The 27,500-nt window shown below is 36.6% G+C and overlaps 1 protein-coding gene across 1 annotated transcript in view; it reads left to right on the top strand.

Annotated features, from left to right (window-relative positions):
* The first annotated feature begins 21,471 nt into the window (after window positions 1-21,471).
* The window catches only part of LOC141550056 (protein SPATA31F1-like), a 13,567-nt gene continuing 7,538 nt past the window's right edge, over window positions 21,472-27,500 (top strand). Inside the window, 2 exon segments of the mRNA XM_074280262.1 lie at window positions 21,472-21,657; window positions 22,057-22,102. Of these exon segments, the coding sequence (XP_074136363.1) occupies window positions 21,529-21,657; window positions 22,057-22,102 (175 nt within the window). The 5' untranslated portion in view covers window positions 21,472-21,528.

Below are 27,500 nucleotides of genomic sequence, written 5' to 3'. Positions count from 1 at the left end.
GAGAATCAGGTGGGGTTAATAGCAAAAGGTTTCCTGAAGGAAATGGTAGAAAGATGATGGAAGGACATTCCAAGCAGAAACAAATGGGCCCCAAAATGAGTTTCAAGCTATGTGGTAGTAGAGGTGAAGGAAGACAGAAGTACATTATTAAGTGAGGAAGCTCCCACTTAGAGAGTTACTTGGGAACTGAAGCACACTGACTCTCCCAGGGTCAAGCAGGACCTGAATACAGTTTTGTTTTTTACTCTAAACTTGGCGCTCTACCCACGACACCATACTATTAACATTTATTTGCATTACTACTTCCCATAAAGGTGACAATATCTCTTTTCTACTGCCTCTCATCCAACCTCTCTCCTTGAGCTAAATTGCCCTATAAGAGAAATATACCAAAGCAAAAAAAAAAAAAATCAATTAAAGAGTTATCACCTTAGCTGGGCTACATTGAGGGAAACATAGGAATGAATATAAAATAAAATAAGTAATAATAATAGTAAGTAAAATGTAATGTTATATATTCAGTGCATAGATGTATGAGTGAGATTCAGTGCATAGATGTATGAGTGAGTAAGGGTGTGTGTGTGTGTGAAGAATAAGAAGGGAAAAGGATACTTATGTCACACAGTGGATAGAGCACCAGCTCTGGACTCAGGAGGACCTGAATCAAATCCAGCCTCAGACACTAACCAGCTGTGTGACCTGGAAAGTCACTTGCCCTTAATTGCCTCCTCAAAAAAATGTCTATAAAGTCACCAGCATACTACCAATAATCCAAGGTCACAACTCAAAGTCATCTATCTTCTTCATCCCCCATTGTCAATCAGTAGTCAGTCTTGTCATTTCCATCTCCACAGCATTTCTCCCATCTGCTCCCCTTCCTTTTAATCAGAAGACCCCCATTCTGGTTAGAGAGCAGGAATATTCCAACGGCCTCCTAACTGGTCTCCCTGCTTCGATCCACCTTCGCACAACCACAAAGTGACACTCTTGGAGCACAGATCAAGGGAAGGCTTTTAGACACTACAGAATCCTCCCTTCTGTACACCACAAATATCTTCTTCAATAAGAGTGATGGGAAGTGGAATATAAGAATGAAGAGAAGGGCAGTCTGGCTGGATTGCAGAGTGCAGGAGGGGAGGTAATGTCTAGTGAGGCAGGAAAGATCAGTTGGGGCCAGATTGTCTAGAGCGTTAAAAGCTAAACAGGGAAGCTTGTGTTTTATCTTAGAAGTAATAGGAAGCCACTGAAGTTGATTGAGTAGGGGACTCACATGGTCAAATCGATGCTTAAAGAAAATTACTCTGGCAGAGGTAACTAGAATGGATGGGAGTGGCAAGAGACTCAGAGGCAGGGATTCCTATTAAGAAGCTGTTAGAATGAACAAGGTGAAAGGTGATGAGGGCCTGAACTAAGGGGAAGCTGTAAGAGGAGAGAGAAGGTGTCATCAGCACAAGGTATTATCAGGCTTGAGATGGTGAGATTTAGCAACTAATTGGATATACAGGTTGAGGGGGACAACGTACTGAGATAATGGGAAAGATGGTGATCACCTCAACAAAAATTGAGGGATTTGAAAGAGGGGAGGATTAGAGGGAAAGATAATGAGTTCACTATTTGACATATTGAATGTATTTTTTAAAAAGCGATATCAAAAAAGACAATTAAGATTTCCCATGTAAGATGAGCAGATCTAAATCAATCATCAAAACAAGGAGATTAAAGAGTCTCCAAACTGCCTTAGTCAGCAAACACTTAATCTCCCTGCCAAATGGAAAGGTATGACAACAAAGGGCAGTGATTTAGAATAAAAACTCACTTGTAAAAATCTTATAGAGGAGGAGGATGGAAGACTATAATGGTATTATTTTTATACATTATATAGAAACAATGGTGAGAAAAGTTTAAAGAAACCCAATTAAAACCAATTATTCAAAGGATATTTAAAGATGAAACTGGAGGACAATAAATAGAAAAAGAGGGGAAAAAATCAATGAATATTTCTTTTCCAAATCTCTTTTCCATCAGTAACGATAGAACACAGTTATATGTAGACTCACCATTGACTGCTTTGTTTCATAAGAAAATAGAAAGAACCTTTAAAAAAGATACGTGGGAAGAACAGCTGGATTAGCCAAATATGTACCTTAGAAGATCTATATTAATGGTGACACAGTGTTAAGGACATTAAAGAATGTATTCTCAATCTGCCTAAAAGAGGTAAGATGCCAACGAGTTGGGGAAAAAATTCACAGACCTTATTGTTAGCCAAAAAAGGCAAGAAAATATAAATACCAACCCCATATGCTTTCTCATCTCTACAAAAATCTTTAAAGAATCATTTACACATGCATCGAGGGCATTCTTGATAAAGACACAAAAAGGGAACAGGCAGGCTTGTGCAGTTATTCTACGCAGATAACATATTTAGCCATACAATCAACTATGAGATGCAGAATATACAGAATCTTACTGTTCTTATGTTTCTCCACTCTAAAAATTTGATTCAGGAGAGTGAAATAATGTCTCTTTTATGCATAAATCAGAAAAATGCAACATTTCTTAAAAGGTTCAATAACAAAGATAATTTTGTTTATGTATCCTCTGGTTACTAATATGCATTAAAGGCATAAAACAAGAATATATACACAAACAAGAGTTGCTATTGTCAAGAAGGATTCCAATCCCTAGTTCTCTTTGCAGATGACATTCTACTAATTGCACCAAGATTTGAAACACTAAAAAGCCTCCTAAAGGAGAGTTTTAATCACTTAAAAGAATTCAGTTTAACTATCCATGCAAGACAAAACAAATGAATATAGAATATTTGATGTCCAGAATCTAATTGCAGTTAAATGTGACTTTCAGTAAACATAATTTGAACAGACATCGATGGACAGTGAACTGAGTCCAGAATGGAATAGGAAGAGAATAAAAAAAAACTGGATTATCTTTGGGAAATGACAAAGTTCTTTTTTTTTTTTTTATTTTATTTTTTATTATAGATTCTTTTATACAAAACATATGCACGGGTAATTTTTTACCATTGATCCTTGCAAAATCTTCTATTCCAACTTTTTCCTTCCTTGCCCCCCCCAGATGACAGGTAGTCCCATACATTTAAATATGTTAAAGTATATGTTAAATACAATATATGTATACATATTTATATAGTTATCTTGTTACACAGGGAAGATCAGATTTAGAAAGAAAGTAAAAATAACCTGAGAAGAAAAAACAAAAATGTAAGCAAACAATAACAGAAAGAGTAGAAATTATATGTTGTGGTCCACACTCATTTCCCAGTGTGCTTTCACTGGGTGTAGTTGGTTCTGTTGATTACAGCTCAGTTGGAACTGATTTGGATCCTTTCATTGTTGAAGAGGGCCATGTCCATCAGAATCAATCATCATGTATTATTGCTGTTGAAGTGAATAAATATCTTCTGGTTCTGCTCATTTCACTCAGCATCAGTTCAAGTAAGTCTCTCCAGGCCTTTCTGAGATCATCCTGCTGGTCATTTCTTACAGAACAATAATATTTCATAACATTCATATACTATAACTTATTCAGCCATTCTCCAATTGAGGGGCATGCATTCAATTTCCAGTTTCTTGCCACTACAAAAAAGGGCTGCCACAAACATTTTTGCACATTTGGGTCCCTTTCCCTTCTTTAAGATCTCTTTGGGATATAAGCCCAGTAGAAACACTGCTGGATCAAAGGGTATGCATAGTTTGATAACTTTTTGAGCATAGTTCCAAACTACTCTCCAGAATGGTTGGATCCGTTCACAACCCCACCAACAATGGCAAAGTTCTTTTAATGGCCTTAAATTTCTCCTTGAAACAATAAGGAAAGGAGGAAATGCATTTATGAAGAATTTACTATGTGCCAGGCACTCTACTAAGCACTTTACAAATATCCCATTTGATCCTCAGAAGAACTGGAGAAGGTAGATGCTATTATTATCACCATTTTACAGGTGGGGAAACTGAGGCAGATAGCAGTTAAGGGACTTAGCAAAGATACAGGAATAATTTGCCATTTCCTTCTCCAGATCATTTTACAGATGAGGAAATTGAGGCAAAAAGGGTTAAGTAACTTGCCCAGGATCACACAACTAGTAAATATCTGAAACTGGATTTTAAGTCAGCAGACCCAGCACTCTATTTACTATGTCACATAGTTGCACATTTGTTAAGATTGCAGGTTCATTGAAGTATTGATGTAGCACAGCTCTTTCAGTTTCTCCAGATTTATAATAGCATTGGAGCAATAGTCAAATTCACAGCTCTGAGTTGCCCTCATTGTATTTCTATACGCCAAACCAAGCCAGATGACACATGAATTCTAAAGTATATAACCAGGAATATTCCTCCTCTCTTAACTCCCTTGCCCCCAGACACTTATAAATAAAAGGGTGGGGATTAAACATGCTTTCCTGTCACTTCCCAGTTGTGTTGTCTCCACAACTAGCATTTCTTTCTGCCTGTGAAGCTGCTATTTCTTCACTGGGGTGCTGCTGCTGTCTGTGGGTAGGTCATGTATTTACTGTGCTGCTGACATCTTCTGCTAGACTTCTTTTTCCCCAAATAAAGTGTATATCTAAATAATATATGTAATATAAAAATAAATAAGGCCCATGCTTAGAGCTTCACCAAAGCCCACAAATTTCACCCAGCCAGTGCTAAAGAGATTCCCTTGAATCAAAATCTTTCTTTTCCACAGCTTCACTCCTCATTGATGAGAATCTCCCCAGGAATGCCCAATAGTTACAGTGGAATGATGAAATTCTTTTCATTTCCCAGCATAATCCTAATAGCTAATGCAGGACCATGCAAATGACCTATACAGTATATTTGTGCCCATTTTTAGGACTGTTATAAAGGGAGGCAACATGATAAAATGATCAGAAATATAGATAAGTAGATAAGTACATAGATGATAGATAAATAGACAAAGAGATAGGAGCATTTTTAAGCCCTTACTATTTGTCAGGTATGGAGGATACATATAAATGCAAACAAGACAGTTGTTGCCCTCAACAAGCTAATGTTGCAAGGTGGGAATATGACAAAGAAAAGAGCTTGACATGGAGCTGGAGGTGTAAAAGGTTCATCAAAGCCTGTGTTGGCTCCAGAGTCTGAATCCCATTCTCAGATGGGAAGGGACTAGAGATGATGGTTCTAGTGCAGTGCATTGAACTGGAAGTGAGGGTTCTAATCCCACCTTTAGTCTCATTCCAGCTTGGCCACTGTCTATGTGACTTTCTAGCACATCACAGCTTCTCTGCACTTTATTTCCCTCATCCAGGCAGAGATGTTTGAACTCCACATTCTCTAGGGTTCCAAAGCTCTATGAGTTTAGGACAATTTATAAAAATAGTAAGAAGAAATGAGAAAGAAGGAGATGGGAAGAGAAAGAGATTTAAAAATTAGTTTGGAAGCCCAGTGGAGGATAAAATTGCCAATGCATGACAGCATAAGAAGGAATACAACTGCCTTGTCTGGAGTCACTTGAGAGGAAAAAAAGAAGAAAGAAGAATTGTCAAGCCATATACTAGAAGGGAAAAAATTCCTTTCAAAAAAAGTATGTACGAGTTAATCCTGGAGGACCTAAATTTGAACCCTGTGGGTCTCTTTGTCAGAGAGCTTCAGGGCCAAAGGAATGGGTTGGGAACAGCAATCTAATTCAGCACTTATTTTGTGCAGAGCATGGCAGATAGAGAGCATTCTGGGTAATGGAGAAGAGACCCTGAGACTGTCTGGATGGGTAGCATTTTTCATTTTCTGATTGTCTATACAGACCTCTCCAGAGTGCAGTTAGAGAAGCATTAAGAGCTGGGGAGTATAATCTAGACCAATGATTCCCAACTTGCGGTTAGAAGGTTATAGTTATTGCAAAATATCTATCTTATTAAATGCCTTGGTATAAAAGGTCTTGTATATACATGCATATGTTGCTATTTTTCAAATGTATGTAGACACAATTATGTTTCATATTTTGATATTAATTGTATTTTTAATACAAGTTCATTTGAAAGCATCATAGAAGTAAGAAACAATGTGGCCCAGGAGAAGAGAATCTGGTTAGCATCAAGGGACATAGCCTTCTTTCTTTTGTTTTCTTAATCAATGTATCTTAATGGCATAACTATTTTCATGTGGGAGGTCAAGAATTTTTTTTTGATGTTAAGCAAGCCATATGCTGGAAAGAATTGGGAACCATTAGTGCAGAGATGGCTAATAAAGGGTTTCCACTGTCTACTTCCCCTTTACTTTTTTCTATTTTTGTTTTCAATAGTATTTCATTTTTCAAATACATGTGAAAATAGTTTTCAACATTCATTTTTGTAAGACTTTGTGTTCCAGATTTTTCTCCCGCTCTCTCTTACCCAAGACAGCAAGCAATCTGATTTAGGTTAAATATGTGCTATTCTTACTTCCCCTTTCAGCTTTCAGCTAACAGCCCCTTAAATCATGTTTCCTCTTTACCAAGCAATATACCACAGAAAGTTATTATTTAAGTAGCAATAGAAGCCAAGATTCCATAATCTCTGTCTACAACTCTTGCTATCAAGCAACCTGAATCTCCCCCTTCCCCTCTGTGATCCCAACTTCTTATAAAAGATCTTAGAATCCCCACAATATTTGAACCTCTTTGAGAGTTTTATGGAGCCCTTGGATCCTTTCTCAGAACAATGAATATAAATGAATAAAATAAAATAAAAAACACAGGATTTCAAAAAGAACCAGCTATACTGAAATACAATTATTGAAATATTTTAAAAGAAATAAGAAAGAAAAAAAGGAATAAAAAAGGAAGGAAGAAGGGAAAGAAGGAAAGAAGAAGGAACAAGGAAGGAAGGAAGGAATAGAGAGAAAGGGAAAAAGGAAGAAAAGATGTAGGAAAGAAAGGAAGAAGAAAAAGGAGGAGGAGAAAAGAGAGAAATCGAGACAGCAAGAAGAGATATTTCAAACTCTAGTTAAGAGCTCCTGCTTGAGAAGGAACACTGGGAAGTGAATGTAAATTGTTAGCACTACTGTCTATCTACCCAGGTTACTTATACCTTCGGAAGCTAATACTTAATGTGCAACAAGAAAATGGTATTTACACACATATATTGTATCTAGGTTATATTGTAACACATGTAAAATGTATGGAATTGCCTGTCATCAAAGGGGAGGGAGAGGATAATTTGGAAAAATGAATACAAGGGATAATGTTTTAAAAATTTACTCATGCATATATACTGTCAAAAAATAATAAATAAATAAATTTTTTTTTAAAAGAGCTCCTGCTTTAGGTTGAGTTGAGAAATACAGAACTCAAATTCATCGGATTTATACTTAATTTCATCATCTCCCATCTTCTCCCTACAAGTACTCTGAGGCAGTATTCTCACCATTTTAGAGTGAGGCGGGGGCTCACATACTGACCGAAAGATAGAGCTGGGTGGACAAATGCTGCCCTCTAGTGCTTTTATCAAGAACACCTAATTTTCACCACCCTTACACTGTACTCAAGAGGCATAGAATGCTATTTACACGTGATTTTCATTATACTGAATGAAAATATATCTTTTTTTATTGACAGTATTACTGATTCAAAGGAAGTTTGTCTAACTTTGTTATGAGAAACACAAGGGAATCTCTTCATAACATTTGTGATCAGCAATAAATCAGGCAAGTTTTCAATGTTTTAGGATAGAGATTCTTAAACGTTTGTATCATAGACCATGTTAGCAGTCTGCTGAAGCATATGGACCTCAGAATAATAATCTTAAAGGAAAAATGCTAAAGTGAAAATAAGGCTGTCATTTTCTCCCCACCCAAGTTCAAAGATCCCCTGAAACTGATCCGTAGGTCCTGGAGGGATTAAGCCCTGCTTTAGACCCATAATATAGATAACAACCAACTATATTCTAAAGGAGTCTGATGCATAAGAATTTTGACACCCCATTACCACATCTAGCCCATTAATTTCACCTCACTTGCGGGAAATTTTTAAAAATAGGTCTATCAGTTCCTGTTATTTTAAAAAGTTAAAAATTAAAACTATTAATTAAAAACTATTATTTTGTAGACAAAAAAATGGACTATTGAGGTTAGAATGCCAGATTTGAACTCAGGAAGAGATAGGTTCAATTCCTGTCTCCAACAGTTTCTAGCTTTGCAATCATCGGTGAATTTTTTTAATCTTTGTGAGCTTCACCCAGCTCTCTCAAACTTTAAGTGATAGATCAATGGTTGGTGGAGATAGTTTATATACCTTTGAAATTACAGATCTCTGACATGTTGATAGAACTGTTTATGTACCTGAAAGAGACTTATGTAAGATGCAGGTCTCAATTTCCCTTGTCCAGGCCTTAGTAGATCAAATATTTGTCATGTTCCCACCATGTACAAGGCATTGATCTAAGGGCTGTCTCTGACCTAACACTTCATTTTGAGACAGAAGCAGATCCCATCCTTGACAGCAGAAGAGTGACAGCATTCTTGTACAGTAAAACTGTTTTAGAACACAGCTCATTATTATGCAGATGCTGGAGAAATTGTTTGAAGTTCTTGGAAAGTGGTTTGAAGGAGCCATGAGTAAAATAAGAAGAAATAGATCTCACTAGTAGTATAATGTCATGAGGGCAAAAACTACCCAGATTTAGGTTAAGTGAGAGGTTAATAAAACTTCTTGTTATTTTCCAATGATGCTAGGCAAGGAAACAAGCTGATAGTTGACTGATCTATTTGACTCTTGGAAGGGGGATTAAGGGCTGAAGTACTGGAAGATCAGTAGAACCATCATGGGGATTGAGGGTGGGGAGGAGGTTTCATTTAGTTTTAATTTTTTAATAATAGCTTTTTTATTTTCAAAATATATACAAAGATAGTTTTCAACATTTACCCTTGCAAAATCTTGTTTTCCAAATTTTTCTCCCTCCCATCCTTCTACCCCTAGATAGTAAATAATCCAATTTATGTTAAACATGGGCAATTCTTCTAGACATATTTCCACATTTATTGTGCTGCACAAGAAAAATCAGATTAAAAAGGGAAAAAATTGAAAGAAAAAAAGTGAGCAAATGACAAAAATGATGAAAATATTATGTTGCGATCCACATTCAGTCCCCATAGTCCTCTTTCTGGATGCAGATGAGTCTCTCCATAACAAGTCTATTGGAATTGGCCTGAATTATCTCCTTATGGGAAAGAGCCAAGTCCATCACAGTCGATCATCATAGAATCTTGTTGTTGCTGTGTATAATGTTCTTTTGGTTCTGCTCATTACACTTAATTACATGAACGTGAATATTGGTTCATGTAAGTCTCTCCAGGCCTCTCTAAAATCTTCCTGCTGATCATTTCTTTCTTTCTTTCTTTTTTTTTGGCATAAAAAAAGTTTTATTGTCTGAAAAAAGTAAATTAGTTTAGGTAATATTATCATTTTCATTGTATCATCTCAGACTATCCATGAGCAATTATTATTTCTCCAATTATTTATATTTGTCTTTATTTATATACAAACTGTTTTATAATCATATTTATATAGTTCCTGTGTGTATTTTGTCAGGTGTTCATCAAGTACTTTATATATTCTACAGTTATTTTTTTTTATTTTAATAGTTTTTATTTACCAGATATATGCATGGGTAATTTTACAACATTGACAATTGACAACCCTTTTGTTCTAATTTTTCCCCTCCTTCCCCCCCACCAGATGCCAGGTTGATCAATACATGTTTAACATGTTAAAGTATAAATTAAATACAATATATGTATACATGTCCAAACAGTTGTTTTGCTGTACAAAAAGAATCGGACTTTGAAATAGTGTACAATTAGCCTGTGAAGGAAATAAAAAATGCAGGTGGACAAAAATAGAGGGATTGGGAATTCTATGTAGTGGTTCATAGTCATCTCCCAGAGTTCTTTCACTGGGTGTAGCTGGTTCAGCTCATTACTGCTGTATTGGAACTGATTTGGTTCATCTCATTGTTGAAAATGGCCACATCCATCAGAATTGATCATCATATAGTATTGTTGTTGAAGTATACAACGATCTCCTGGTCCTGCTCATTTCACTCCTGCTGATCATTTCTTATAAAACAATAATATTCCATAATATTCATATACCATAATTTATTCAGCCATTCTCCAATTGATGGGTATCCAATGAGATTCCAATTCCTTGCCACCACAAAAAGGGATGCCACAAATATTTATGTACATGTGGGTCCTCTTCCCTTTTTTTGATGTCTTTGGGATGCAAACCCAGTAGAGACTGGATCAAAGGGTATGCACAATTTGATAGTTCTTTGGACATAGTTCCAAATTGCCCTCTAGAATGGTTGGATCAGTTCACAACTCCACTAACAATGCATTAGTGCTCCAGTTTTCTCACATTTCCCTCCAACATTTATCATTATATTTTTGGGAGGAGGTTTTAGAAAGTGGGAACTAGATAAATTGATAGGAAATTTTGATCAGCAGTGGGAAAGGGAACTTAATTGGTTTCTCTTGATCCATCTCAAGGATCTAATTAGATCAAAGTTTGGTGGTTTGCTTTGGTTTTGGCTAGCATGGAATTTTATTTTTCTCTTTAGATCAGTGGTCCTTATAAAAAAAAGTGTCCTTAATTCTTTGTAGGATGGAATTAAAGGCATGCAAAAGAGTTGGGGAAAAGGATGTATAGGATTTAAATCTAGAGAGAAAGAAAGATGACATTATAGTCAGGATGAATGATTTGAGCAAAGGGACAGGTGAGACAATGCAAAAAAATCTGTTATGGTTTAGTACGTATATCAGTTTGTCCTAGATGGGGCAATGTTTAAATAAGGAAGCAGTGAAGGATGTGGTGACACAGGGGACTGGAGTCAGATTTTAGATTTTACTTTAAGGAATCTGACCTTAATCTGTAGATGATGTAGAGTCATTGAAGGTATCACTTATTTGTGAAGAGGTTTGTAGATATAAAAGTCTGAGTGAGTGTTTATATAATGTAGGAAGGGGTACTTTTGGAAAATTTTTGTATATGGATATGCGAGTATGTAAATGTTTTGGCTCTTTCACATCAGAGTATATATGTGAGACAGAATGAACCTTTGTGAATGGAAGCACTCAGGAGATAATGTAAATAAAGGACAAAGGCAATACTAACAAACTCAAGTTGACAGAATCTCATTTGATACTTTGGATATTCAAAGAGACCCAGACTGGAGTGTCAATAAGGTCACATTTAAGGCTCCTGGAAAGGCATGGATAGCCATTTTTTTTAATTTAATTTTTCCCTAGTACATATAATTTTTTAAACATTCATTGTTAAATTTGGAGTTCTAAATTTTGCTACTCCTTCTCTTTCTTCCTTCCTCTTTGAAACAGTCAGCAATATGATAAGGTTATACATGTATAATAATGTAACAATTTCCACATTAGTCACTAGAAGGAAGGATAAAGGAAGAAAGGAAGGAAGGAAGGAAAGAAGGAAGGAAGGAAGGAAAGAAGGAAGGAAGGAAGGAAGAAAGGAAGGAAGGAAGGAAGGAAGGAAGGAAGGAAGGAAGGAAGGAAGGAAGGAAGGAAGGAAGGAAGGAAGGAAGGAAGGAAGGAAGGAAGGAAGGAAGGAAGGAAGGAAGGAAGGAAGGAAAGAAGGAAGGAAGGAAGGAGGGAGGGAGGGAAGGTGATAAGAGAGGAAGGAAAGAAGGAAGGAAGGGATGGAGGAAGGAAAGAAGGGAGGAAGGAAGGAATGGAAGGAGGAAGGAAGGAAGGAATGAAGGAAGGAAGGCAGGGAGGAAGGAAGAAATGGAAGGAGGGAAGAAGGAAGGAAGGGAAAGAAAGTAAAAATTAGTATGTTTCAGGCTATATTTATATGCCATCAACTCTTTCTCTGGAAGCAGATAGCATTTTTCATCATGAGTTCTATGGGATTGTCTTGAATCATTATTTTGTTGAGAATAACTAGATCATCCACAGTTAGTTGTTCATTATACAATATTGCTATTACTTTGTGCAATGTCTCCAGGTTCTGTTCACTTCTCCAGGCATCAGTTCTTGTAAGTCTTTCTAGGTTTTTCTAAAATCATCCCACTCATCATTTCTTATGATAATAATATTTCATTACAATCATATACCAAAACTTGTTTAACCATTCCCTGATTGATGGGCATCCCTTCAATTTACAATTCTTAGCCATTACAAAAAAAGCTGCTATAAAAATTTTTGTACAAATAGGTTCTTTTCCCTTAAAAAAATCTCTTTGTCTTACAGACCTAGGAATGGTATTGCTGGGTCTCAAAGGTAAGCACAGTTTGATAGCCCTTTGGGCATAGTTCCAAATTGCTTTCTAGAATGGTAGGATCATTTCACAGCTTCACCAACAATGCTGTGTTTCAATTTTCCCACATCATCTTTAACATTTATCATTTTTCTTTTCTGTCATATTACTCAATCTAATAGATGTAAGGTAGTACCTCAGAGTTGTTTTAATTTTCATTCCTCTAATAATGATTTACAGCATTTTTTCATATTACTATAGATAGCTTTGATTTTTTAATGGATAGACATTTGTTGAGAACAAAGAAGGAGGGGAAAAAAACCTAACCTTATCACTAATGATTCTGTGATCCTTTCCTTTCCCCATTCTTCCCATTTTCCCCCTTTTCCCCAACCTCTTTTCCCCCCTTCCTTTCCCTTTCTTCTTTCTCCTTTTTTCTCCTTTCTCTCTTTGCCTTCTTCTTGCTCCCACTTCTCTTTTCTTCCCCAGATGGAACTGTTAGGTTAGGGAGGTAGCAAGGTATAGACAGGGCACTAATTTATACTAAGAAAATTGACAGTGACAATTAATTTGTCCCTAGTTGTGGATTGCCCTGGTGGTTTTACTCTGCCCATTTATAATTATGTAAAGTTAGGGCGGGAAGAGAGTAAAGTTACAATATTTATAAAGCACTTATTTTATGCTACGCATTGTACTAAATGCTGGGTATACAAATACAAGAAAATTAGACAACCTTTTTCCCTCAAGTAGAATTTATAGTTAAATAGAAAAAGAAGTGCTAGAAATTGGGAGAGGGAAAAGAATGTATCTATAGGGGCATGGAGACAGTTGAGCAGGTGGAGCAGACTGGATAGTGAATGAGGTGGAAATGAAATAAAAATGGGAGAACAGGAAGAAGATGATTGCTATCATTAAGTATTTGAAGGAAGCCTCAGAGAACAAACAGAAGGGAAGCTACAAAGAGGCAGATTTAGACTGTATGGAAGGAAAAACTTTCTGACAAATCAAGCCAAATTATTAAAGGTGATGTCTTAGGAAGAAGTAGGATTACCCTCATTAAGGGATGGCTGGATGACCACTTGTGAAGTATATTGTACAGAAAACCCTTGTTCAGCTACAGATTGAATTGTACAGAGGGCACATGTTTATGGATCCTTTTCCCCCACAAAACTTGAGTCTCACTCACTGGTGGTGATTTTCTGGGTTACATTTTCCAGATGGTTGTGCACGAGCTTGCAATGTAGGGATATCCAATATCAATTTTGATTGGGTAAGAAATGCCTGCAGCAGAAGAGGTTTAAAATGTGCTAAGAGTCTCAGAAGGGAATCTGGCATGAACAGCAAGAGACCTGGGTGGAAGAGACCCAGATGACAGTGGAGATGGGAACAAATAGCCTACACTTGTCCATTTGGTCTTGATCTCTGCTGTTCCAGCTGGACCAGGTCTCTAGCCCACTGACTATGTGGGAAAACTGACTATGTAGAGGGGCTTAGGACTCTAAGCTTTAACCCCAGTATAAGGAGTTTTCTACGACTGTGCTCCTCTCCAGCAATGCCCAGGATGCAGAGGAATTAAATGGAAGGATTGACCAGAACTCCCAAGGTATAAAAGATGACAGTCACTGGGAAACATGTACAAAGAACAGTTAATACCTAATTCAAGTTCTTGTGATTTATTTTTTTCTCTTTTAACTGTCTTTTGCTTTAGAATTATTTACTGTTTGATATGGTGCAGCAAAGAGACAGCCACTCAAGCCAAGTTTTTGAATAGACAACAAATTAAACAATACTTTGAACTCAGACCTAGGTAAGAAGTATATAGTTGACCTCTGACCTCCCTTCCAACTCTGAGAGTCTGTGATTTCTTTTAGCTGCTGATTTTCATATGTCTCTACCTATTCCTGGAGATGATTATAATTAAGATATAGGCTCTATTAGAAGCAGCCAAATTTCAGCCCTCATCAGCATCCCTTTTCTTCTGTCTTTGCACACCTTTCAAATGTCTGATCCTCTCAGACACCAGAAGGCATAAACTGTTAACAAGGCAGGCAAAGAAAATTAGACTGCATATCCCCACATCACCTTTTTCTTGCGCATCAGTTCAGAGTTAACCTCCTACCAATCAAGAAGTATTTTTCCCCTTTTTCTCTTTTTGGAAGGACTTATTTGAATATTTCTCCTTCTATAGGCTTTCTCCTACATAGAGTCTGTTTAATTGTACTCTACGTATAATGACATGTTAACTTCTTTGCTGGTTTCCCTTAGCAACAGACTTCAGTGCCATATTATATCAGCCACAGAGATTTCTTAAAATTGCAAAAGCATTTGAACTGGCAGATTGAATAGCAAATTAAACAGAAAATAAACTGACTTCACACCGCTAGTATAAACATGTTCAACTTAGATGTAATTCCTACCCAAGTATCTAAAAGGCTTTGAGGTCCAAGTATAAACTAATTTCACAAGAGATATTTACTGATTCTCAGAAGTGTAGATAAAATAGTCAGTTAAGTACAAATCTCCACTTTACGAAAATCTTTTAAACTTAAGAGAACTGTCGCCTAATTAGAAATTGTTTTCTACAATACCTTTGAGAAGAAGGAGGAGATTTAGAGGATTTTGTCATTTTGAATGTAGCCAGGTGAGGTTTTGGCAATTATTTGAATAAGCACACCACTGCCACGTGCCCATACCTTGAGTAAGGATCTTCAAAAGAAGGTCTCTTAGAGATCACTAAAATTGAAGAAAGTCTTCAACTGGTTCACCTCAATCTGAATTAGGGAAAATCTCTTCTCCCATTTGGTTTGGCTTCTCCTTTCCTAATCCTGATTTGTGTATTAATTGCTTAGACTAAAATAATGATTAATGACTATATTTTTAATAGTGATTCAAGTAACAAATACAAATAAGCTTTTAAAGGAGCATAGTAGGCTGTGATGGCTACATCTAGGATTTGGGGGAGTGTGTTAAAATCTCTGTTCTCCCCTGTCTCTCCTCCTACTCAGCAGAAGGGAAACAGGAAATGAAGCAGAAACATAGATGAAGAAGAGCTTTCCTTGGCTCTCCAGGAAAGATGAGTGAAACAAAGGGGCTGTGAACTGGACTCCCCACCAACCACAACGGCTGTTTCCTAACCAATCCTCATGCCACTTTCACTGACCCACCCAATAGGGTCTCTCCCTTTAATGAACAGTCCACTGTAATTTGGTCTCAGTTCCACTTATTTTTCCCTACTTTCTGTTCCATGGCTTTACATGCAGTCTTCCTTTACTTCTCCCTTAATCTAATCCACAGGAACTCTCTCTTGGAAGAAAGTTCCTCCCAAGGCCACAGGTTTGATTCTGGGTGAGCTTAGCCTTTTAAATGCCTTTGTTCTTTTGAATTCTAGCTCTTTATTAACCATCTCAAAACTCAGGGAAAATCACTTAAAACCTACGTCTATGAAAATATTTGTACAGTTCATTTTGTGGTGGCAAAGAATTGGAAATTGAGGGGATGCTTATCAGTTAGGAAATGACTAAATAAATTGTGTAGTTAGGGAATAATACTATGGTATAATCCCCAGGAACTCAGGAAACTCCATATAAAATGCATGCAGACACTATCACGCCAATCTGGTCTCACCAAGGCTACATTTGTTGGAAAGGGGTTACATCTTGAAATTGGGGAGGGGAAATTTGGAAGGATGTCAGGGAAAAGAAGGTCCCAATCTGAAATAAGAGGAGATGGACTCAGGAGAAAAAGAAAAATAAGGAAAGAAAAAGTTGGTAAGACAAGTAGAGGGGAGTGCATGCAAAAGATAAGGTGAGACAAGCTTACCAGGGAAATTAACAGACAAGAAATACTAGCAAAAATGACCAAAAAAAACCCTATGATTGCAAAAGTATGGATAGCAAGGAGGAGTTTGAAGTAATCTAAATAGAGGCAGAATATTTCTCTTTCTGCCATGGTCAAATTATTATAAATCTATTCTTAAAAAGAAGGTCCTATAAGACAATTTAAGCAAGGTTGAAGAATACCTTTCCACTTTCCAGGTCACTAGGGAAAATAAAGTGCTGTTCTTTTTTTTTTTAAATGGAAAAAGGTTTTTGTATGAAGACAAAATAGAGAGAACATTTAAAGAGACATAGTAGAATCATGAAGGTGGTAAGATGGAAGAATGTAACTTAGAGGAAATAAGAAAAGGACTACTGAATGGCTGAATCTGCAATATTGCTGAGAATATATTGGGAAGATGAAGCTCTTCCCAAAGTTGATGGAGTTGGATTCTCTAAGGAGAAAGTAGTTTTTGTTTTCCAAGAAGTCAACAAAAGGCTTGTTGACTCCAAGAATGATAATGTGTGTCAATAGATGCTGTGAGATGAGACATCAGCCAATAAGGGTCAAAGAAAAAAAGACTTGGTGGTTGGTTACCCCAGTCTGAGACCTCAATTCTGAGGAAAATATTCATCTGCTCAGCAACATCAATAATACTATAAATTGCAGAGCAGGCATTGATCTGTATTGGCAGAGTTATCTCACTGGGAGTTCTCTATACTATTTAAATCACAGGTCCCAGCTAAAAGAAAAAAGCAGTCAGAGTTTTTCCATTTGCCAGGGCATGCGCTCAGGTTATCATGGAGAATATCCCAAGATGTGTCAAAGCTAATCAAAAGACAAGTACTTACTAGTTACCCACTATATTTAGGCACTATACAAATTGCTAGGGATACAGAAATAAAAAGAAATAGTCTGTGTCCTCAAGAAATTGTGGAGATGCATACACAATATACACATTATACACACACATATATAATACGCATGTATGAAACAATTATGCATATACATGTACTATATATGTTACATATACAGATGTATATATATATATACATACATATATATACATCTCTCTCTACATATATAGAGATATATGTATAGTAAAGTAAGTAAAAATGAAGTAAAGTAAATAGAAAGCAATTTTTTGGGTATCCCTGGCTTCTGGGGGGATCAGGAAGGTGCTTCAATTGAACTTTGAAGAAAGCTAGTATTCTAAGAGACAGAAGGGAGGAGAGAGTGCATTCAGGGTATTGGGGAAAGAAGGTGCAAATGCAAAGAGATAAGAGGTATAATGTTGAGTATGAGGAACAAGAAGGATATGACTAGACAGCAGGGGGTAAATGAAGGGAGTAATATACATACATATGTATATACATATACATAAATATATGTGTGTATACATATACATATATAAATACATGTAAGTGTGTGTACATATACATATACATGACTATAGATATATAGATATTTAGGGCTTGATCATTGGAGGTCCATTTCTCAGAGCTTTAACTTGGACAGACTCTGAGGTTCAGAGTCCAGTGACAAGACCACCCCCCATCATATATATAATAAGCCTAGAAAATTTTCCATTTTTATATTGGAAACTAAGATGGCGTCTAAATGTGGTGGTTTCATTAGTAGCATGGATCACAATATACCATTGCAAAAATGGTAGTAAATCTGTTCCATTCTGTGCTGTTTGTTCTTCCGTTTCCATCTCACGACAATCCACCTTAATTGGATCTTTTGCCAAGCTTTCTATAGCTTGTTTCCTCCTCCACCGTTTTTTACTGTTTTGTGAATCAATACTATTCATAATCTCTTCGTTACTCATTTGTAATTGTAACAACACTGAACCCACTGATGAATCCAGTAGATCTGAGATGTTCTGGATTTACAAAACAGGTTCAATTCTGGGTGAGTTTAGCCTTTTAAAAAGCCTTTGTTCCTTTGATTTCTAGCTTTTTATGAACCATCTCAAAACTCAGGGAAAATCACTCAGAACCTGCATGTACAAAAATATTTATAGCAGTTCATTTTGTGGTGGCAAAGAATTGAAAATTGAGGGGATGCCTATCAGTTAGGAAATGACTAAATAAGTTGTGGTATGTGATAGGGAATACTACTATGGCATAAGAAATGACAAGAAGGATGATTTCATAAAAACCTGAAAAGACTTAAATAAATTGATGCAAAGTAAGTGAAGAGAACCAGGACATCTTTGTAAACTCTAACAGCAATATTAATGTATTACATAATTGATTATCAATTATGAATTATTTAGCTATTCTCAGCAATACAATAATCCCAGGCAATCTCAAAGAACTCATGATGTAAAATCCTATTCACATCTAGAGGGGGGAAAATTTATGGCATCTGAATGCAGATTGAAGCATACTATTTTTCACTTTAGTTTTGTTCATGATTTGTTGGATCTGTTTCTTCTTTCATAACATGACTAATATGGAAATATGTTGTACGTGATTGTATATATATATATACATATATATATATATAACATATCAAATTGCTTAGCATTTTAGAGGGGAGAAAACTGAAGGAGAAAGAGAAAAAAATTGGGAACTCAAATTTTTAAATTGAATTTTTAAAATTGTCTTTGTGTGTAATTGGGAAAAATTAAATTTTTTTTAGAAGAAAGAAAATCATTTTGAGCTTAGTTTGGTTCATGTCTTATGTAAAAAGATAAAGACAGATGGATGATATAAATCAAGTAGAGGCCTGTATTTATTTCCTCCACATTAAAAAAAAATGATGAAATATACAGAATCATAAGTAAGCAGTAACCAAAAATTTAAACATGAAGCAATAACTTTTAATAACTATTGTATAATGATTAGGGCATTGATACTCAAAACATCACATTTTACAAGACTGTTGAATAAGTATTTCATATTTAGTTCTACAGAATTTTTCTTAAGGTCCATATTTTCTGGATTGTCTCATCCTCCTGCTAGTGGTCATCTTCTTAGAGGTATTGCAGTAGATGTAGGTAGTAGCACTTGCTAAAATGCAGCCAATACCAACTGAGGGACCCAGGGGCTCCCAGCCTCTAAAAGATTGCTTTCAAAGATGAAGATGTCCATCTCAGAATTGTTGCATAGTCCCCTATGCTCAGGAAAAGAAATTCAAAGCAGAAAGGGTAGCCAAGATCCCAATTTACACTTGCTTACAAGCACCTGGGTCTGCTATTATGTTTGAGCTGTCCACTATTTTAGCCAGCATGAGGAAAGGAGAGAAACAGAAAATAGAATCATTCCATTTAAAATCTACTGAGTAGAGTGGTCTGCTCTTTCTGGTATAGAGGCCAGTTCTCTCTGACATAACTTCATTCTCTACCCCACGCCCCAATAGCTATAATGAAGAAAGAGTAAGAGGAAAAGGAATAAGCATTAATAAACCACCAACTAAGTGCCAGCTGTGCTAAGTGCTTTTTACTAATATTATGTCATTTGATAAAAAGATAAGGAGGGGAAAGGATGCAGATACTATCCAAGATTTGCTATATCATCCCACAGTGCCTTTGCCCTTCACATTGAACCTACCCAGAAGAACTGGTCCCAGAAATTGTTGGGGGAGCTCAGCAAATGCTCCATGAAATATACTCCAAAGCCTCTACATAAGATTTTGTAAATGAAGCTATATTCTAATTCCATGTTGTACTTTGCTTCTGCATCACTTATTTGGTAAGGCAATCAAATATTTGCTGGCTGAGATGATTTCCATCACCCAATCAGTCAATAAACATTTATTAATTACCTACTATATGACAGAAATTATGCTAAATGCTGGGGATACAAATACAAGACAGATTTTTCCCTCATGGAGCTTATAATCTAACAGGAGAAAAAAACGCACAAAAAGCAAAATGAAAATAGGGATGGGGAATAGATACAACAATAGAATAGTTGTATCAAGTCCCATATTATCACAGAGTATCCGGAAAAACATCCAGATCCACTCAAAAGAATGTGAGGTGACCATGTACACAAGAAATACCGAGTAGATGAAAAAATGTTTATTACCCAAATGATAGCATACATTTGAATGGACAACCTATAGTTGTCAATCAGTTTGCAAACTTGGAACATACAGTATAAATGGACAATGACATGGGGCCAGAATTAACAGGGAGGATATAGTTGTCTAGATTGACCTTTAGTAAATTGCAAATTTCTTTTAATGATCCCAAGATTTCCTCTGGAACAATGATCCCCAAAATTTTTTTTCTGAAACTGGGGTTAAGTGACTTGCCTAGGGTCACACAGCTAGGCAGTGTTAAGTGTCTGAGATCAGATTTGAAGTCGGGTCCTCCTGAATTCAAGGCTGGTGCTCTATCCACTGCGCCACCTAGCTGCCACCTGATCCCAAAATTCTACCAGTATTCTTGAATGACTATAAAGAATGGAACACTTTCTGAAGGATTCAATACTATTATATTATGAGAAAACATCTTCTAACCCTTTGAAAAATCACTGGGAGAGGAGTTCTATAGAAGTGGAGCATTGCAAATATTATATTTTTTAATGCATGATCATTTTTTCTTCCTCATTTCTTTTAAAAACTCTTTGTTGTAATAATAATGCTAATAGCTAGCATTTATACAGTGCAAGGCCCTTTATTATCTATCTCATGTGAGCCTCACAACAATCCCCCAAAAAGGTGACTCTCAAGATGAAGAGGGTTATGTGAAAAAATTTAGGCAAAACAAAATATACATATATATGTACATATAAACCTATTTTTAGAAAGAAATTGCATGAAACAGAGGGGGAAATGTAAGACTGTAAGCATGCTGTAACATATAACCAATAAAGAGCTCAAAAGACAAGAATAAAAAATGATGTAATGACAGGTGGAAAACCCTAGTGCTCTGCTAATATACCCTTGTGATTTTAGGAGAAAGTGAGGCAGATTCTTGATGAACTTCACAGGGACCTGGATAAAAGTTGCACAAGACTAGAGGGCATGGATGCATTTTGATCTGTTAACATTGGAGGGAAGATTCAAATCATTGAGATCACAGATCTCTTTGAGCACCACTAAGGACATAGCATGCATTTGTGAGCCATTTGCCTGAGGAGAAATTGCAATCTGTGGCCTAGAATAGAACTGTTAGCTGACCTATATAAAGGCGGTGCCATGATTCCAACCTCATTAGCATCACATTATCTGACAGGGCTAACCAGAAAGTCACAGCCACATTCTTAAGCATTGCTTCAGTTTCCCTAAAAGGACAAAACCTATTGTAGCAGCTTTCTCTTGCCTCATAATTAGGACCTCTTTGTGATGTACTGAGTAACACAGATTCTATATCCCCTGTGATGTGAGGATGACGAATTCTGGAATTCTGGAGCCATAAAGTGTCCAGCACTCTGAGCTTCAGGGAACAGGGATGGCTAGTCTCTTTGCTTTAGTGGAATTTGGACCATGCTGAGATATATTTTTGCTCTTTGGAATAGTGGCTATGCTCATTACACCTTTGGGTTCTTGTTCCTTACCATAGTCTTGTGGCAATTCTGTTATGGGTTTAGGAAAACCCAACAGAGCTGCTGCCGGGTAGGTAAACACCTAAGTCCCTTTTCTCCCGCTTTCTATGTCCCCAAAAGGCGATAAGAAGCCTACTTGGGCTTTAGACAGAGCTAATTCTTTTCCTCATCTTTTCTCCCACTTTCTTTATTTCTTTCCTGTTATTTTCTTCCTTCTCCAACCACAGTTGAGATTGAGCCATCAGAGAGAAAAAGCCTTTTCTTGGGAAGCCCTCTCTGCAGGATACCCTGATTAAAAAGCCAGGAAGGAAGGGCGTGGGGTGGTGTGGATAGTAAGAATTGGTTAAGAAAATATAGAAGGTTGAATGACTAGAGAGAGAAGATTGGGGAATTTGTGTGAGCCTCATCTCTTTTGAGATGTAAAAAAAAGAATAAATTCCCATTCTCTCACTTATCCTCTGTCTTTCAGCGTCAAAGAAAAGTCCAAAGGAGTTTCAAAGGCACAGAACAAAGAGGTGAGATCTTAAATTAAGCCTTTAGACCTGTCCAGTCTTTCCTAGCAGTGAACTTACTTTCTCTTTACAACTCTCTTGGGGTTCCATCGAAAGCTCAGTAAATTTCCTAAACTCTTTGCTCTGTCCCTTTTATAGGAATGAAGGAATGAGGGGGCAGGGTAGTAGTCCACCCTAAGCCAAAGTGATCTTGTAGAACCCCTGAGGCTGTGGAAGAGTCTACCTTCCCAATTCTCTGCCCAGATTCACCTGCTTAACATATTGCATCTTACCTTGTGTCTTAGGACCCCTCACCCTGTTCTTCATCCTCACCATGACGTCCAGGCCCTCCATCCCTCAGTTCTTTCCAAAGCTATGACCTCAGCACTGGCTACATTCTTCTCCCTTTTTCATCTCGATGCCTTAATGAACCAGTCAAAATTACACTATTCTCCACATTTGAATCCCTTGCTCCTTGTGCTATCATGCCTTGCCCCAACATTGGACTATTCCTATCAGTCTTTGCTCTTATTCATATCCTGCTGTACAGAGTTGGAGAAAATCATGAAACTTGTGTTGACTAAGTCCACTACATAATGTTAACTGGTCCGTCCCTGCAGGAGGCTGTCCTTTTATACCTCCCTAAACCATTCACTCTCATCAGAATGATTATTCCAAACCTCCTCATCTCTCAAGTGTCCCACAGAACTCTTTGCCCCAACCTTTCATCTGAGGCCCTCACTTCATATTTTGTTGAAAATACTGAGACTATTAGATAAGAATTTCCTCAACTCCCCTCTTCTTTATCTCATATCACTTAGACATCTTCTTTCACTATCTTCTTTAACCCTTCTTTTAGGAAGATCTCTTTCTCCTTGCCAAAAGAGATACTTTTACAAGCTTCTTCAAAAAAAAAACTTTTAATAGTTTTTTATTTTTCCAAATACATGCAAAGATAGTTTTTGATATTCACCTTTGCAAAACCTTGTGATCTACATTTTTCTCCTGCTCTCCCTCAGATAGCAAGCAATTCAATATAGGTTAAATTATACAATTCTTCTAAACATATTTCCATATTCATCATCATTCTGTGCAAGAAAATTGAGAGAAAAAACATGATAAAGAAAAACAACAATAAGCAAACAACAATAATAAAGGTGAAAATACTATGATTTGAAATCCACATTCAGCCTCCATAATTCTCTTTCTGGATATGGAATGGTACTTTCCATTACAAGTTTATTGGAATTGTCTCAAATCACCTCACTTTTGAAAAAAAACTAAGTCTATCACAGTTGATCATCACATAATCTTGTTGTTGCTGTGTACAATGTTCTCTTGGTTCTGCTCACTTCATTCAGCATCAGTTCATGAAAGTCTCTCCAGGCTTTTCTGAAATCAATCTGCTCATCATTTCTTGGAGAACAATAATAATCCATTACCTTCATATACCATAACTTACTCAGCCATTCTCCAACTGATGGGCATCTGCTCAATTTCCAGTTCCTGGTCACTACAAAAAGGCTGCTACAAATATTTTTGCACATGTGGGTCCTTTTTCCTTTTTAATGATACATGCAGATAAATGTGAGAAAATGTGTAGAAGAATTGCACATGTTTAACATATATTGGATTACTTGCTATCCAGGGGAGGGGATAGAGGAAAGGGAGGGAGAAAAATTTGGAACACAAGGTTTTGCAAGGGTAAATGTTGCATATATATATATATGTATATATATGTGTATATATATACATATATATTGTAGTTTCTTTTTTTAAATAATTTTTTCACAGTATATATGCATGAGTAATTTTTTATAATATTATCCCTTGTATTCATTTTTCCAAATTATCCCCTCCCTCCCTCTACTCCCTCCCCCCATGGCAGGTAATCCCATACATTTTACATATGTTACAATATAACTTAGATACAATATATGTGTGTAAATACCATTTTCTTGTTGCACATTAAGTATTAGATTCCGAAGGTATAAGTAACCTGGGTAGATAGACAGTAGTGCTAACAATTTATATTCACTTCCCAGTGTTCCTTCTCTGGGTGTAGTTATTTCTGTCCATCATTGATCAGCTGGAAGTGAGTTGGATCTTCTTTATGTTGAAGATTTCCACTTACATCAGAATACATCTTCATACAACATTGAAGTGTACAACGATCTTCTGGTTCTATTCATTTCATTTGGCATCAGTTGATATGAGTCTCTCCAAGCCTCTCTGTATTCCTCCTGCTGGTCATTTCTTACAGAGCAAAAATATTCCATAACATTCATATACCATAATTTACCCAATCATTCTCCATTTGATGGGCATTGATTCATCTTCCAGTTTCTAGCCACTATGAAAAGTGCTGCCACAAACATTTTGGCACATACAGGTCCCTTTCCCCTCTTTAGTATTTCTTTGGGATATAAGCCCAGTAGTAGCACTGTTGGATCAAAGGGTATGCACAGTTTGATAACTTTTGGGGCATAGTTCCAAATTGCTCTCCAGAATGGTTGGATTCTTTCACAGCTCCACCAACAATGTATCAGTGTCCCAGTTTTCCCACATCACCTCCAACATTCATCATTATTTGTTCCTGTCATCTTAGCCAATCTGACAGGTGTGTAGTGGTATCTCAGAGTTGTCTTAATTTGCATTTCTTTGATCAGTAGTGATTTGGAACACACTTTCATATGAATGGAAATAGTTTTAATTTCATCATCTGAAAATTGTCTGTTCATATCCTTTGACCATTTATCAATTGGAGAATGGTTTATTTCTTATAAATTAGGGTCAGTTCTCTATATATTTTGGAAATGAGGCCTTTATCAGAACCTTTAACTATAAAAAATATTTTCCCAATTTGTTACTTCCCTTCTAATCTTGTTTGCATTAGTATTGTTTGTACAGAAATTTTTTAGTTTCATGTAATCAAAATCTTCTATTTTGTGATCAATAATGATCTCTAGTTCTCCTCTGGTCATAAATTCCTTCCTCCTCCACAGGTCTGAGAGGTAGACTATTTTCTGTTTCTCTAATCTATTTATTATCTCCCTCTTTATGCCTAAATCATGGACCCATTTTGATCTTATCTTGGTATATGGTGTTAAGTGTGGGTCTAATTTCTGCCATACTAATTTCCAGTTTTCCCAACAGTTTTTTCCAAATAATGAATTTTTACCCCTAATGTTGGTATCTTTGGGTTTGTCAAAGATTAGATTGCTATAGATGTACCCTTTTTTGTCCTTTGTATCTAATCTGTTCCACTGATCTACCGTTCTATTTCTTAGCCAATACCAAATGGTTTTGGTGACTGCTGCTATATAATACAGCTTTAGATCAGGTACACTTAGACCGCCTTCCTCTGACTTTTTTTTCATTAGTTCCCTTGCAATTCTCGACCTTTTATTCTTCCATATGAATTTTGTTGTTATTTTTTCTAGGTCATTAAAATAGTTTCTTGGGAGTCTGATTGGTATAGCACTAAATAAATAGATTAGTTTGGGGAGCATTGTCATCTTTATTATATTCGTTCGGCCTATCCAAGAGCACTGAATGTCTTTCCAATTATTTAAATCTGACTTTATTTTTGTGGCAAGTGTTTCGTAATTTTTCTCATATAAATCCTGACTATTCTTTGGTAGATGGATTCCCAAATACTTTATACTCTCAACATTTGTTTGGAATGGAATTTCTCTTTGTGTCTCTTGCTGTTGCATTTTGTTGGTGATATATAAAAATGCTGAGGATTTATGTGGATTTATTTTATATCCTGCAATGTTGCATATATTTTGAAAATAAAAAGCTATTATTTTAAAAAATGAAACATGCATTTCTTTTTTAAAATTACATTTTATTTCCAGATTCACATTTTTTCCTTCCCATTGCCCTCTTCACTGTCACCGCCAACTCCACATTGAGAAACAAAACCTTTGTCACAAACAGGTAGAATTGGGGAAAACAAATTCCCACATTGGCCACATCCAAAAAAAATGTCTCTTATTTATTTTACAAGGCAATTGAGGTTAAATTACTCATTCAGGGCCACACAGGTAGTTTCTGAGGCTAGATTTAAATTCAGGACCTCCTCGTTTCAGAGCTAGTACTGTATCCACTATACCATCTAGCTGCCCCTATGTGACTCAATCTGTACTCTGGAGCCATCATTTCTCTATCAAAAGCTAGGTAGTATGTTTCATTTTGAGTCATCTGAGAACTGTGATTGGTCATTGTTTTACATGTATCCTTGATTTCATCCCTTCCACCTTCTCTAGCAAGTTGCCCCTTCTATCAGTCCCCCTCTTTCTTTCATCTTCAGTCTTTCCCTAATAACTGGTACATTCCTGTTACCTGAAAACCTGTCCATAGTTCACTATTCTTTTTGAAAAGCCTCCCTTGAAGTTATCATTCTTGCTTATTATCATCCTATATCTCTTCTCCCTTTCATGAAAATCATTTACAACTGATACTTGTATCGCTTTTGCCATCATTCAACTGAAACTGCTATCATAAAAGTCACAAAAGATATCTTTTTCAAAAAAATAATTTTATTGGTGTTTTTTGTTTCTTATATCAGCAGAGTATTCCATATAGCCCTCCTCCTTCCTATCCCCAAGATCCATCCCATCTGACAAAATCTGAGGGAAGAATTAGGAAAAAAAATCAGGAAAACTGCTCAATGCATCATGAATGATCTCTCAATTGTCTAATTTGATGGGTTTTTCTTAGTCCTCTTCCTTCTTAACCTCTCTCTAGCCTTTGATATTATTGATCAACTTCTTCTGGATACTCTCTCCTCTCAAGGTTTTTGTGACATTCCTCTCTCCTCCTACCTGTGTATGTCCTTTGTTGATTTTGGACCCAGGTCATACCTACTAGCAGTGGTTAACTCTGAGAATTTATCTTGGGTCATATTCTCTTCTTCCTCTAAACTATCTCCATTAGTGATCTTATCGGTTCCCACAAGTTCAATTAAATCATCTCTGTGTAGATGATTGCTGGGATATATATATACACCCCTCACCCCCCACACACACATATGTGTGTGTATGTATACACATATATCACACATATGTGTGCATGTGCACATACACATGAACATGTATATACATAGACATGTGTGTGTGTATATACCTCTCTGCATCTTGGACTTTTTAGACTGAATGTTCTATACACATCACAAACTCAACATCAGCAAGACAGAACTCATTATTTTTTCCCTGTTTCCAATACCCCTATTATTGTCAAAGGCAGCATCTCTTTCCCCACCACCTAGGCTCACGACCACATTGTCATCCTTGATTGCTCACTCCATATATCCAATCTGTTGCCAAGTCTTGCCCCCTCTCCCTTCACAGTTCTAATATATGTCTCCTTCCTCTACTCACTTAGCTACCCCTCTGGTGCTGACTTTTGTCCCCCC

The sequence above is a fragment of the Sminthopsis crassicaudata genome, chromosome 1 (assembly GCF_048593235.1).
Source record: "Sminthopsis crassicaudata isolate SCR6 chromosome 1, ASM4859323v1, whole genome shotgun sequence".
Taxonomy (NCBI): domain Eukaryota; kingdom Metazoa; phylum Chordata; class Mammalia; order Dasyuromorphia; family Dasyuridae; genus Sminthopsis; species Sminthopsis crassicaudata.
This window is presented reverse-complemented; position numbering and strand designations above follow the sequence as displayed.